This window comes from Chelon labrosus (assembly GCF_963514085.1).
Source record: "Chelon labrosus genome assembly, chromosome: 10".
Lineage (NCBI taxonomy): Eukaryota > Metazoa > Chordata > Actinopteri > Mugiliformes > Mugilidae > Chelon > Chelon labrosus.
In genome coordinates, this window is record NC_140360.1 from 15,035,669 (window position 1) to 15,050,186 (window position 14,518).

Genomic DNA, 14,518 nt, shown 5'->3' on the forward strand with positions numbered 1-14,518 from the left:
GATCTGGTCTATGTGGTACATGTCCAAGTAACATCCACACAAATGCCAGGTCCAAAAGTTTCCCAGCATTATGTGTTCATAGTGAATTTCTTGGGCTGATCAATGGTTGGGACCATAAAAATGAAAAAAAATAAATTACATTTATTTAAACAAACGGATACAACTGAGGGTGAAAAGTCAAGGCTTAAACACAAATCCTTATAGCTATTTTTTTCAACAATAAAACATTACAAGCGACATCCCTAGATTAGTCCATGTTTACTTTACATTTTGTTTACAACGCGAGGCCAGTTAATACTTCCTCAATACGGATTTTATTTTGAAAGACACCACCGGAAGCAGCGATGTCGTCGCGCTGACTTGCTTGTGATTCATGTTTTGTTAGCTAATCTAGCAAGCAGATGTCGACCGGTTGAACGTATTTTCAGATGAATATATGTGGTAAGGCTTTTGCTTTTCTCGTGGGTAATTTACTGCAGGCAGCGTGTAGGAGGTTAAAGTGAACGAATCGGGAAGCTAACGCACTGTGTTTCAATGCATTCATGATGAATTACCTGCTGTGCTATCCAGCTAACGTAGCTAACGTTTGCTAACGTTTGGAGAAGCCACCAGGAACCGCCTTGACATTCATATTATCCCGTTTCCTGGTGCAGCTAGAAACGTGTTAATTTGTTTTCTAAGAGACGCTTGTATTGGCGTGAAAATGCGCAATAGCGTAGGTTACCGGATATTTGTGTTCGCCCTGCGTATTTGGTCCGCTTTACGTTAGCCCATGTTTGCGTTAAGGCCCGGGCTGCTGCTGGGCCGATCATGTAAACCAAGCCGCCCACCGTTAACGGTGGTGGGTTTATTCTGTGCAGCCTAATTTGACATTAAAGAAAATTAGATAGCACTTAAAATAACTTGGATCACCTTACAAAGCATCTTGTTTTAAGTTCAACATCCATGGAGATGTCACAAACGTACAGGTGTGTTAACGTAATTTGTTTAGCTGACGTGTGTTCACATTTATGGACATTTTCTCACCTGAAGCTTGCAATGGTCAAGCTATGACCGTGATCTCCAGCATGTGACCTAAATCTATCACTTCCCAGAGTTCAAATAGCGCTTGTATCCACTTGTATCCTCTGTCCTGTCTATTATGTCATTGCAGCATAACACTGTTAACACGCCACTCCTAGTAAGAGGGGAGGATGGTGCACCGACATACCCCACCTGAGGACTCCCAGAGGATGGAGAACCAGGAGCCTGATAATGAATCCGACAGGGACTCTGGTGTTGGGGAGGATGCGGGAGATGATGCTGACAGTTGCCATGGAAGCACAGGAATGGAAGAGGAGGAAGTCGAGAGCCAAGATGGCATCGAAGAAAACAACGCAGAGGGAGAAGATTTTACAGTCTTTGTTGCCTTTCAAGGGAACATGGACGATGAGGACTTCGCTCGAAAACTTGACGCCATCGTCAGTGGGATACCAAGCATGCTTGATATGGGTTAGTTGTTTTTTGTGATTAAAAAAATAATGAAATACAGGTGGTTTTTGAAAACTGCTCATGCACAGACAAACTTCCCTGTGCAGTTGATGCCACTGTACAGGTGTCATTCTTCATCTATGTTCATCTTAACAGACTTCTAAAGTTTTGTATCCCTTGGGCCGCTCCATACCTTTTAGTTACAATATCTAATCAAATAGTTTTTTAGACAGGTCAGTAAAAGATGGCATTTGATCTCTCAGTGTAAAACGCAGGTATGCCATAGATAATCAGGTGAATGCTTCCACCCGTTATTTTGTATTTTATATAGAATAATCTGTTATTTTGTTGATCAGAGACAACATATCTGAAGTACATCCCCCTTTTGATTTGAGTCTAGTTGTAAAAAACACATCTAAGGAGGTTTCTCACGCTTTACGAGCCCTGCAAGTGGAGCATGCCATCCCATTTTTGGCTGATGTTGTGTATTCAAGCAAAACATATGCATCCATCCTTCTTCAGTTCTTCTCTAACTGATTTAAGAACAGTTATTTCAGCAAGTATCTTGTCCTCTTGTAGGCTCGGAGAGGCTACAGCCACAACACGTGGAGCCGTGGAACAGTGTGCGGGTTACCTTTAACATTCCTCGGGATGCTGCTGAGCGACTCAGACTGTTGGCCCAGAACAACCAGCAGCAGCTCAGGGACCTGGGGATTCTCTCTGTGCAGATAGAAGGTAACAACACAGTTTTCATATATTTTCTTTGTTACTTTTCTCTGTTGCGATAGACTTCCTATACTGAATACCAGGGGTCGCGTTAACCGAATATTTTCCGTTTTTTTTTTTAAATCTGAAGGCCGTCCGTCATTTTGACAGATTGCAATTCACACCCCTGACCACTTGGCGGCGAGTGACCTTATTAATTGGCCCTTGTCTCTCAACGAAGTTTGCGTTCCAAACATCTCGGAACTTTTGTCGGTGCACGATTTCCTGGTACACTGATTACACTGATGCACACGTCAGAGCTCGGCTAACCATAGACCAGGGATTCCCAAAGTGTGGTGCGCGCACCCCTGGAGGTGCGTGAACTGCCTCTAGGGGGTGGGCGAGATGCAAAATGAAATGGCGGAGAAGAAGTTATCTTCTTCTACGCACCGTATATGCGCAACTAACTGAGCCAGCTGCGCTCCACTTGAAAATCCTCAGATGGATCCTCATTTTTATATCTGTTCCTGAGCCTATGCTCTTTGTTATTTATGTTGTTGGTCGTGTGTAACTTTATTACAATTAAAATTACTGGCATTTTAATTTTATTTCCATAACCGCTGTGTTATGATGACGCGGTTGTGTTAGCTCACGGTCATTTAAAGTTGCTGCAGTTTTTGTTTAATCGGCTGAAAATATTAGCCATATTTCTCCCAACTTATCTGCTTTCTGCCTCTGAGTCTGAGCCTGAGCCTGTCATCATCCCCTTTGCTCTTAAAAGCGGAGCTTGTGCGTAACTTTGTTTCATTATATTGAAAATGTTAGTGTTTCAGTTTAATTCAAATGCAAGAGCGCGTTGTTGTTAGGGCTTTGACTCCGAACTTCGTTATTCGAATATAATTCGAATATTTAAAAAATTGAATGAATTTTAGGGATCTCTTAATATTCGAACCTGTATGGGAATTATTTTTTGTAAATGTGTTTGCTTGTAAACGTTGTTTTCAATTCAGATTCCGAGTTTTTTTTTTCACGCCTGGTGAAGTAAAATCGCGAGCTCATTAGCAAAGCTATTGTTGGTCATCTGGGCTCCTGTAGGTAACGTTAGCATGCTAGGTTCCTGTAAGCTTGTGTATTTCCGATGGAGCGTTAACTGTGTCGTAACAGCATCTTCTGTTATATTCTGCTCGTTACATCTTCATTCCGACACGGCATATCTTGTTTGCTTAATAATAAAAATTTTAAGACGCATAAATACTCAGCCTTTCGTGCACGTAGTCTATTAACATTGACTGATACACTGCCCTCTGGTGGACAGAACATATAGAACTTAAGTTTGATACCAGTATCAGTCTTACTGAAGACATTTAATGGTCAAAATATAATTAATAAATATTCGAATATATTCGAATTTTAATATTAATAAACAAACGAACTTCGAATATGATTTTTGGGCAAAAGTCAAAGCCCTAGTTGTTGTGATCGTGATTATTTTGTTATACGTGTGTTCTGGTAACTTGAGGATGATTAAACATGCTGCCTTTAATATGGATATAAGCTTGTTGTGTTTTTTTTTTTTTTTTTAAGTGTGGGGGATTGGGGGTGCGTCAGCACGGTTGGGATATAGAAGGGGGTACGCGGCCAAAAAAGTTTGGGAACTGCTGCCATAGACATTATACAATAAATAAATAAATATATATATATATATATATATATATATATATATATATATATATATATGTCTATGTCTATGCAGCTAACGGCTACCAAAATGGAATTTGCATACCACCGAAGCACTTCAACCCTACGGTACCGTCCAAGAGCTGTCCAAGAGTTAATGAAACTTTAATGAAAAGGAAATGCTATTGAATATGTCTTTATTATCATTTAAAAAAAATTAAAAATTAAAGTGACAGTTAAAAATAGATTATCACGGAATTTTTATGACCTTGTCAGTCAAAATGACCGACAACGAAAAAGTCTAGCGCAACCTCTGCTGAATACATATTTTTCTCTCTTTCTTTTGACTTTCAGGGGAAGGGGCCATCAATGTGGCTGTGGGACCAAATCGGGGACAAGAAGTTAGAGTTAATGGACCAATTGGTGCACCTGGACAAATGAGAATGGATGTCGGCTTTCCAGGTCAGCCTGGTCAAGGTATTAGTTTGCTAATTTAATATTTTTAGTAGTAGTAGTGCCAACAATTAATAAAAAGACATAAAATAAAAGACCACACTGGTTGACTTTAATTGCTTTGTGTATTGAAATGCGTTAATCCGTCTTTATTAATCTGTTATATTCTCATTCAGTGTAAAAGTGTCTGTTCATGCATACGTAATGAATGAATATCCATGTACTTCCATAAGGAGGTGTGAGGATGGCTAATCCATCGATGGTTCCCCCTGGGCCTGGCATGGTAGGAGGTCAAACTATGTTGCCAGGCAGTAGTGGACAGATGCACCCTCGTGTTCAGAGACCACCTTCACAAACAGGTTCAAATCTTTATTTCTTTTATGTCAAATGGTACATGTTGGAATTTTTAATATATTATTGGTTAGACAGCGTGGTAATGGATCATCATCCTTTCTCACAGATGTTATGGATCCAATGATGGCAGGCATGTCCGTTCAGCAGCAGCAACAACAACTTCAGCACCAACAGGCTGGTCCACATGGCTCAGGTCCTATGCCTCCTCAAGCAGCCCATCACATGCAGGCTCTGCAGGCTGCAAGACAGCTCAACCCTGCTGCACTGCAACAGCTACAACAACAGCATCACCAACAGCAACAGGCCCAGCAGCAAGCTCAGCTCTCACAACTTGGACCTAGGCCTCCTTTTAACCCTTCAGGACAGATGGCTGTACCTCCAGGCTGGAATCAGTTGTCCTCTGGTGTCCTTCAACCACCAACCGCCCAAGGAGGCCCTACCTGGAGAAAGCCCCCGCCCCAAGCCCAGATGGTTCAGCGCCCGCCCTCCCTTGCTACAGTTCAGACCCCTAACCATCCTCCGCCGCCTTACCCATTTGGCAGCCAGCAAGCTGGGCAAGTATATAGTACCATGGGACAAGGGCAATTACAGCAACAACAGCAGGCAGGAATGGGTCAGTTTGCAGCTCCACAGCCTAAAGGCCAACAGGCTGTCCCTGCTGGTGTTGCTGGACCACCCAGACCCCCTCCACCCCTTCCCCCAACTTCTGGACCACAGGGCAACCTTGCTGCCAAGTCCCCTGGCTCGTCTTCATCTCCCTTTCAGCAGGGTTCACCTGGGACACCTCCCATGATGGCTCAGAGACCTACAACCCCACAGGGATTTCCCCAGGGCGTTGGTTCACCAGGAAGAGCAGCGCTTGGTCAACAAGGTAACATGCAACAAGGATTCATGGGAATGCCCCAGCATGGACAGCCTGGGGCTCAAGTTCACCCAGGTGAGTCATCTGTCCTAAGACTGAAATTGCCATCATAAGATGCTGACATTCTGACTCTTGTCAAAGAGTTATTTTAAAGTAAGGACACAGTTTGTGCTCTTGGTGCCTAAAATGAAAAACTGAACTTCTGATTTCAGGCATGCCAAAGCGTCCCATGGGCTTTCCAACACAAAACTTTGTTCAAGGTCAGGTGAGTGCTAGCACTCCAGGAACCCCTGGTGGAGGAGCCAATCAGCAGCTACAGAGCAGCCAAGCAATGGCCCATGCAGGTAAAATGTCTCCAACAATGCTCATTTATAGGATTATGTCTTGATGGGGAAACACCTCATTTTGTTTTTTACGTCGTGACAAACAAGATATTAACATTATTAATACATAAAAATGTGTTTTTTTTCCTCACAGAATACAATTGTACAATTACAGTTATATTTAATTTAAGCATTAATAGCATAGCATAGCAATAACAAAATGAGTAGTTGTAAACGTGAAGTTTGAGTTTATAAATTCTAAATGTCACTGGAATAAATATGTTATTAAATGTGTTTAGTAATACATGGTATTTCTGTCACACAACATGTAAGGCACTAGTAAAACTTGAACACTGTTCAGTGAAAAGTAAAGCAAACAGTGAACGCCATGCTACTGATGGCACAAAGGTATTATATTAAAACTAAAGATTCGTATACTTTAACGCTAAGTAATAAACTGGTATGTCAACAGTCTAATTTAAAACACCAGGTCTTAATATGCAGTTATTAGTGGCTTATTATAATTTATGAAATTTTCTTTAGAAAACTTAGATATGTAATAGATATGTTTGTCAGTGTATTTAACTAATTTTACCTTTTGCCTCTTCATTTTACATCAGGAGCTCAGCCATCAGTCTCCGTACCAAACACAATGCAGGGACCACCTCATGCTCAACCCAATGTACTAGGTGTTCAAAGTAGCATGACAGGTCCACCCCCAGGTACAACTGCAGGGCCCAGTATGGGCCAGCAACAGCCTGGCCTCCAGACCCAGATGATGGGCCTCCAGCATCAGGCCCAGCCTGTGTCCTCCTCCCCCAGCCAGATGGTTCAAGGCCAGGGTGGAGGTCAGACTGTCCTCTCAAGGCCCCTCAGTCAAGGGCAGAGAGGAGGGATGACCCCACCCAAGCAAATGATGCCTCAGCAAGGCCAGGGGGTGATGCATGGGCAGGGTCAGATGGTTGGAGGTCAAGGGCATCAGGCCATGCTCATGCAGCAGCAACAACAACAGCAACAAAATTCAATGATGGAACAAATGATGCAAGGCAACAAGCCGCAATTTGCAGTCAAACCTTCAGCTGGAGTTATGCCTGGCCAGATGATGCGTGGCCTTTCTCCAAATGTTCCTGGTAATATGCCGCAATTCCAGGGCCAGGTTGGCCCACAACAGATGACTCCACAGCAGCAGCAGCAGATGGCTCAACTTCAGCAGCAGCAGTTGCAACAGCAGCAACAGCATCAGTTGCAACAGCAACAACTACAACAGCAACAACACCAGCAGATGAACCAGCAGCAGGCCCAGCAGGTTCCCATTGCTGGCAATCCTAATCAAGTTATGGGCATGCATGGGCAACAGATGAGGCTTCCTGCTGGTCATCCTCTTATCCAACAACAGTTGCAACAGCAGCAGTTACAACAGCAGCAGAAGCAACAACAACAGCAACAACAGGCCATGTTGCAACAGCAACAACAACAGGCAGCTCAGCAACACCCACATGCCTTGGGAGATCCCAATGGCGGAACAGGAGAGTTAGGGGTCCAACAGATGGTCCCTGATATGCAGGCACAGCAGCAACAAGGCATGATGGGAGGCCCTCAGCACATGCAGATGGGAAATGGCCACTTTGCAGGTCATGGCATGAACTTCAATTCTCAATTTCCGGGTCAAATGCCAATTGGGGGACCCTGTGTACAACCAGGCGGCTTTCCTGTCAGCAAGGATGTTACACTGACAAGCCCACTGCTGGTGAATCTGCTGCAGAGTGATATCTCAGCAAGCCAGTTTGGACCAGGAGGAAAACAGGGAACAGGTGGGGCTAATCAGGCCAAACCCAAAAAGAAGAAACCAGCACGAAAGAAGAAGCCCAAGGAAGGGGAAGGACAACAGCAAGTAGATGGACTTGGGTAATCATTTGTATTTCTTATGATTTTCTTGGTGAACATTTCAGTTTCGTCCCTGCTAGATTATTTGTAGAATTGTTCATCCATTTATTCTCTGCCCTTAGTGGTCTTGATGTGGCTGCTGGCATGGAGGATTCTGAACTCCCAAATCTTGGTGGTGAACAGGGGTTAGGTTTAGACAACACAGGCCAGAAACTCCCTGATTTTACAAACAGGTCTACAGGTAAAATATTCACTTGTTACTTGTTTTCACTTCGTACTGTTCTATACTTTTCAAAATCTGGATATTTAATTTATTTCTGTTACCCGCCATGCTTTGACCTAGGCTTTCCTAGCCAGCCAGGAGACCAACGAGTGCTGCAGCAGGTACCTGTGCAATTTATGCAGCAGCAGCAACAACAGCAGCAGCAGCAGCAGCAACAACAACAACAACAACAACAACAACAGCAGCAGCAGCAACAACAACAACAACAGCAGCAGCAGCAACAACAACAACAACAACAGCAGCAGCAGCAGCAACAACAGCAACAACAGCAGCAGCAACAACAACAACAACAAATTCAGCACATGCAACAGCAGCAGCTGCAGCAACAACAGCAAATTCAACATCAACAGCAAATGCAACAATTGCAACAGCAGCAATTACAACAGCAGCAGCAGCAGCAGCAACAACAACAACAATTACAACAACAACAAATACAACAACAACAACAGCAGCAGCAAATGCAACAAATGCAGTTGCAGGGTCTCCAGAATTCTCAAGGGCAGCAGGGGATGACGGGGCCTCAGACTCCAGGTCAAGGCCAACCCCAGATGCACCCCCATCAGCTCCAGCCGCAGCAACAGCAGCAGCAAACCCAACAGCCAAACCTGCAACAACAGGTAATATTATTATGTACAGGAATGAAAACGTCTTGTATAAACACAATAATTTTTCTCTTCATAAATCATGTTGATCTGTTGATTTTACTTTACATTATAGCAACAACAACAGCAGATGATGATGATGCTGAAGATGCAACAAGAACAGGCAAAGAACCGCATGCCCATCCCTCCAGGAGGGCAGATCCCTCCTCGGGGCATGGGCAACCCAACTGAGGTTCAAAGACACCCTGTTTCACAGCAAGGAAACATGCCCGTAATGATCAGCCTTCAAGGACACGGAGGAGTACCACCATCACCTGACAAAGCCAGAGGGATGCCTCTCATGGTGAACCCACAGGTGAGAGCCAAGTCCTGAGTCCTCCACCATTATTTAAAGAAAACATGAGTACGTATTTAATTTGTGTTTAATGGGATTCAAAATGAACTATAATGGAAAGCACAATTATTTTAAAACGGCACATACAATTATGTGATAATAAATTATGTTCTTTGACCACTGTCTCTAAAATCTTCAGTATAAATCATATTTTTCCAAGAATACACACACACACACACACACACACATATATATATATATATATATATATATATATATACACACACACATACACACACACACACGTTGTTAAAAACAGGGCTTATATGACTCACATTATGATGATCTGCATGCGAATACAGTGTTATCTATGTATTTCCTCACTACTTGTATTTATTACCCATTCTAGCTTGCAGGAGCTGCACGAAGAATGTCTCATCCTGATGTAGGGCAGGGTCCACAGGGCACTGGGTCTGAAGAGTCATCAGCAGGTGCCCACCCGAAGCAGGACAGGCCTAGTGGCCCAGAAATGGGAACACAGCCTGGAAACGGGACCCAGCAGATTATCACCAGTCAAGGCTCAAACACTCACATGATGAAACAAGGTCCTGGGCCTCCACAGATGCCCCAACACGCTGGAGCCAGTCCCCAACAACAGTTACCTACTCAGCCCCAACAGGGAGGCCCCATGCCTGGCCTTCATTTTCCCAATGTCCCTACAACATCACAGAGCTCAAGGCCTAAAACGCCCAACAGAGCTAGCCCCCGGCCATACCACCACCCCCTCACCCCAACTAATCGTCCACCCAGTACTGAACCCTCTGAAATTAATCTTTCACCTGAGAGGCTAAATGCATCTATTGCAGGACTGTTTCCTCCCAAAATCAACATTCCTCTGCCTCCCAGGCAGCCAAACCTAAACCGGGGATTTGACCAGCAAGGTCTTAACCCAACTACTCTGAAAGCCATTGGGCAGGCACCCCCTAGCTTAAATTTACCAGGCAACAACAACAATGGCAGTACAGGTGTAAATAACACTAACAGTCAACAATCTTACTCTGCTGGCACTGGTGCAGGAGCTGCAGGTGCTAAACAGGAAAAACAGCCTGGAGGGCAGGGTAAGAGGGCAAGTCCTAGCAATAGTCGGAGGTCAAGTCCAGCCTCTAGTCGCAAGTCAGCTACCCCAAGTCCAGGAAGACAGAAGGGGACAAAAATGCCTATCACCTGCCCTCCTCACCAGCAGCAGTTAATCAATCCGCAGGGGCAAACACTGATGCTAAGCCCTAATTCCATACCTCCAAGTCCAGTATCTCAGCCCTCACAGGTGAGTGGGGCCATAGAGGCACAACAGACCCAGTGCATCCCTCATGGGATTCAAGGGAACCCTGCTGATGGAGCCAGGGAAAGTCAGGGAATGATGACAGCTGAGCAGCGACAGATGTCCCAGTCTCAACCCCAGCCACTGCCTTTGAGAGAGTTGTCCAATCCTCGAATGGCAAGTCCCCGTCTGCCTGTGCCTCAGCCGCCCAAACCTGATGTGGAACTGCAGGCTGGAACAGTTGATAGGCAACCAACACACCCGGCACCTGTGAAGGACTCTGAGGTCTCGCCCGCTCTCAGAACAGCTCCCACGTCCCTCAACCAGTTACTGGATAACACAGGTGTTACCAAAGCACCCAAAGTATTACAAAGTAATACTGTTAGGGACATAATGGGAAAAGACAGTCCCAAGTCTGCTTTGGATTCAGACAGACCACTTCACAGTAACCCCCAGAGTACAGATGTGTCCACACCCGTCGCTACTACTGCCACTATCAGCCAGTCTGAAGTTAAACCCAAACCTTCTCTCCCAGTCCCTACCAGCAGTCCAAACTTGCAGCTTCCTTCAATTCCCAGCTCGCACCCTTCCACTAATGTCAACTCCAGTACTTCTTCCAGCTTTAACCAAAGCTCCATCTCCAGTCTTGGTGTCAATTCCAGTCCAAATGTAAATCCAACACCTACCATTTGCAGCACGGCCAATACTAACACTAATGCCACCCCAAGTGTAAGCCCCAACCTAGTCACTTCTGGTCAGAACAGTTCTGCCTTAACTGTCAGCACCAGTTCTAACTCCAGCTCTGGTGTAAACCCAGCCAGTTTGGCTCTAAAACCAAGCCCTAGTTCTAAACCTGTGACAAGTGTTCACTCTGTCATACAGATCCCTGCCTCGTCGAGCACCATTTCCCCCAACCAGATCACTGTTTTTGTCACCTCCAACCCCATCACTTCTGCTCCCACACCACAGGCACCCACATCTATAGTGGCTGTTCCCAACAAGAACATTAGACCTCAGGACATCCGACAGCAGAGCCCTGGCCCCCGACCTCAGTTCATCACAACCCCTGTATTTATCAATCCAATTTTCCAGGTGCCAGGTTCATCTGTGGCTCCCAATACAGTGGTATCACAGTCAGTCACCATGGTAGGGTCTATCCAAGTGTCCACGACAAATATCCAACTTTCTCCTGCCCCAACCTCCACCCAGTCCTCAGGAGCTACTGTGATGAGCACTCACCCTGCTAGAAGTGCAGGTGGACAGGTCCAACTTGCCACTAGTATGTCCTCTTCAGCCACAGTAGGTTCTCTCACAGCTTCTCAGCAAATTAACCCAGGGGTTACCAAAACAGAAAACCCTGGTGAGACAGCTTCTACTCAGAAATCTGCTGTCCCAGTCCATCAGCCATCTACCCATCCAAGTCCTTCAGCGTCATCTCCCTTTCAGCCACCTCTGGGTTCTCCTCCTCCTTGCTCTAGTCCTGGGGCTGTTAACGCCGTCCGCAAGAGTCCTGTAACTACATCTCCCACCGTGCAGATGAAAAGCAAGCCAGCACAGGCTGCTACAGCTGTTTCTGGTACAACTGACTCCCAACAAAATCCTGTAGAAAGGCCTGCTCAGGGGCATACAGGGGTAGTACCACCAAAAGTCTTTCACCCCCCTGCTAGTTCTGCTGTTAAGGTTGAAGCTCAAGCTCCCCATACTACTGCTGTTACAAACATTACCTTGCCTGCAGTCTCTTCTCCAGTCCCTGTTCCTGTGCAGGTAACTGTTCCAACTCAGATTATTGCCCAGGCTCAAGTGATTGCACCAGCTTCAGTTTCAAGCCCAGCATCAACTATAACTCCTCAAGCTCCTGCTGTCACTGTAGTTGGTGCTACCACTGGTGTCTCTTCCTCTACCTTGCTCTCTACCGTTACTCCTGTACAAAGTCCTGTACCGTCCATTGTTCCAATTGTTGCCGCACCTGCACCTGTTCAGGAGGTTCCCCGCACCACATCCTCTCCAGCTGCTAACCCCAGCATAGTTCCACCCGGCCAGTCTGATCCCCCAGCTGTGGAGCTTTCCATGCAACCAGCCGCAGCACCTGCTGAAACCACTCAGACTGCTCCAGGTAAACATACGACTGGTACAAAATCGATTGGACATGTGTCAAGTAAACAGGACCATGGATGCGTTCTAGGCATGATCCTCAGTCAGGTTAAGCTGATGTCTTTGGTACACTGTGACACTGCTTTGTTATGAGTTAATTATTGGTATTTTTGCTTAGTACTATTTTGGAAGGCTTCTGCCCAACATCCTACATATATTTACATAGCTACTTCATATGTGCTTTTCAGTTATGCACTCATTGCAGTATATTAAGGTTTAATTAAGGTTTTTTTTTAGTGGTATCAGTTGAACTATTTCATGCTTTCATTCCCCAGCACCTGTTGAACAAGAAGTTGCCCAGTCACATGAACCTGTTGCCACTGAGAAGACTGGTAAGTGTACTTACTCTTGTTTTAGATTTTTTAAAAATGGCTCTCCTTTGAATAAATAATAGCAACAGCACACGATCTGATATGACCTACATGGAACTAGATGACATAGAAATAATAATTTTGTTTCTATTGTTCAGGTGAAGAGGCCTCGGCAGGTTCTGAGCAGGGGTAAGATTGCTTTTAACATTTTTAACATTTGCCATTTTTGATTAGCTGTGTAATGCTTCTTGGGGTAGGGTTTTTAAGGTATCTGTTACTATTGATCTTTGAAAAGCTGGCTTAATCTTAAGACTCGTGCTCGACCTTGAAGAAGAAATGCTTAGACATTTCAAGTTCACCTGAAACTCAGGGAGTTCATTTGCTTGGCCACGGGGGTACGTGGTGAACACAATGAGCCACATGGCCGCAGCACTTATGGTATGTATGATTAGCATGCAACAATATAAATATTCTAATGCATGTCAAAAGTCTAAAACAAAGAACAGCGAATGACAAAATACATTGTAACTCTCCACTGACCTTTGTGGTCATATCTCTTTTCCTGGGCATTGTAATAATGTGGGGAAGTGAAACCATGTTTTTTCAGCACAGTTTATAGTTTACCGCTGTTTTTCCACTTCTATCACAGATGGGCAAAGAAAAGAAAGACGCCCATCAACTTAGTCCCAAGGTATGTATTTTAACATGTTTGTGCTGCAAAGACACAAGCAGTGGTCATGTCGACGTAGTGGATGCTGTCGGGATGAAGACGGACAGTATCTGTGGTAGACGAGGAAAAACAGCAGAGTCCTGATTGGTATTATATCTTTCTCTGACTAGAGCAGAGTTAAAAAACACCCTTGCATATTTAGTAACGCATCCTTGTGTTGTCCTTCCTTCCTTTCTTGGTGTTTGTTGTTGTTCTGTCTGGTTCTCCCAGAGCTGCTGTTGAGAAGCCCAAGGGCCCAAGCAGACGCAGCTCCCGAGCAGAGAAAGAGGTGGAGGAGGAGCCGGTGGTGGACAGCGGTGTCAGGAAGAGATCAGCCAGGCCTGGAACCAGTGCTGCTGTAAAAGGTAGAATAAAGACACCGGCAGCTTTTAAAGGCAGAATATCTGTCTTCACACTTGAGCCACATAATACTACTTTTCCCCTAATACACCTAAATGCACTTTTATTTATTTTATTTGTTTGTTTTTTTACAGAAACCGGAGCAAGCCCCACCCAGGCCAAACGAAGGAAATCTAAATAGGCACAACTGCAGTTGTGGTAACCTGTGAAGTGTACTGTAAATGTTTTGTTTCCCTCTGTGAATCAGTTGATAATGGTTTCTCTGGCCCAGAGTTTTTTGCTGGAGGAAGAATCCATGTACAGATTGTTTTAAGAAGAATTATGAAATTGTTTTGTCCATGCCGTTATGTGAGACTGTAGTTAGAATGTGTGCATAGAGTTTGTGTGAATGTGCTTTTTATATTAAATGCTGGATTAAGTCACATGAAGACTGATAATGGAGCTTGTCATGACTGTATAATTATGTTGTAAAACTGAATTAAATTTTCTACTGCTTTTGCTCTGTGACAGTGTGTCATTTGATTCATGCATCACCAGAAGGTTGTTGCCATTTAGGTTTAGACTCGATTTTGAAATTCTTATATTACATGTGCACTCACTCGCCAGTTCATTAGGTACACTAGTGAAAACAATTGCTCCTTTGTGACTGTTATAATGTTCACTTTATGTTTAAACAGCTTAATAAAAGTGGCAATTCAATTAATCAGTGTGGAAGATGTAGT

The 14,518-nt window shown here is 44.5% G+C and overlaps 1 protein-coding gene across 4 annotated transcripts; it reads left to right on the forward strand.

Moving 5' to 3' along the window:
* Positions 1 to 256: 256 nt before the first annotated feature.
* Positions 257 to 14,295, forward strand: ncoa6 (nuclear receptor coactivator 6). Of its 4 annotated transcripts, none has more exons than XM_084553369.1 (17): positions 257 to 441; positions 1,154 to 1,491; positions 2,050 to 2,205; positions 4,207 to 4,329; positions 4,539 to 4,664; positions 4,766 to 5,596; positions 5,734 to 5,865; positions 6,465 to 7,749; positions 7,851 to 7,969; positions 8,072 to 8,628; positions 8,729 to 8,968; positions 9,357 to 12,378; positions 12,692 to 12,748; positions 12,886 to 12,916; positions 13,377 to 13,418; positions 13,668 to 13,801; positions 13,931 to 14,295. In XM_084553369.1, exons 2-17 carry the CDS (start codon positions 1,194 to 1,196, stop codon positions 13,975 to 13,977), a joined length of 7,200 nt encoding a protein of 2,399 aa, XP_084409495.1. In that variant the 5' UTR covers positions 257 to 441; positions 1,154 to 1,193; the 3' UTR covers positions 13,978 to 14,295. The 4 variants fall into 4 exon arrangements, with proteins under 4 accessions (XP_084409495.1, XP_084409497.1, XP_084409498.1 ...); XM_084553371.1 differs by having other exon boundaries at positions 4,542 to 4,664; XM_084553372.1 differs by having other exon boundaries at positions 4,207 to 4,314; positions 4,542 to 4,664.
* Positions 14,296 to 14,518: the final 223 nt, after the last annotated feature.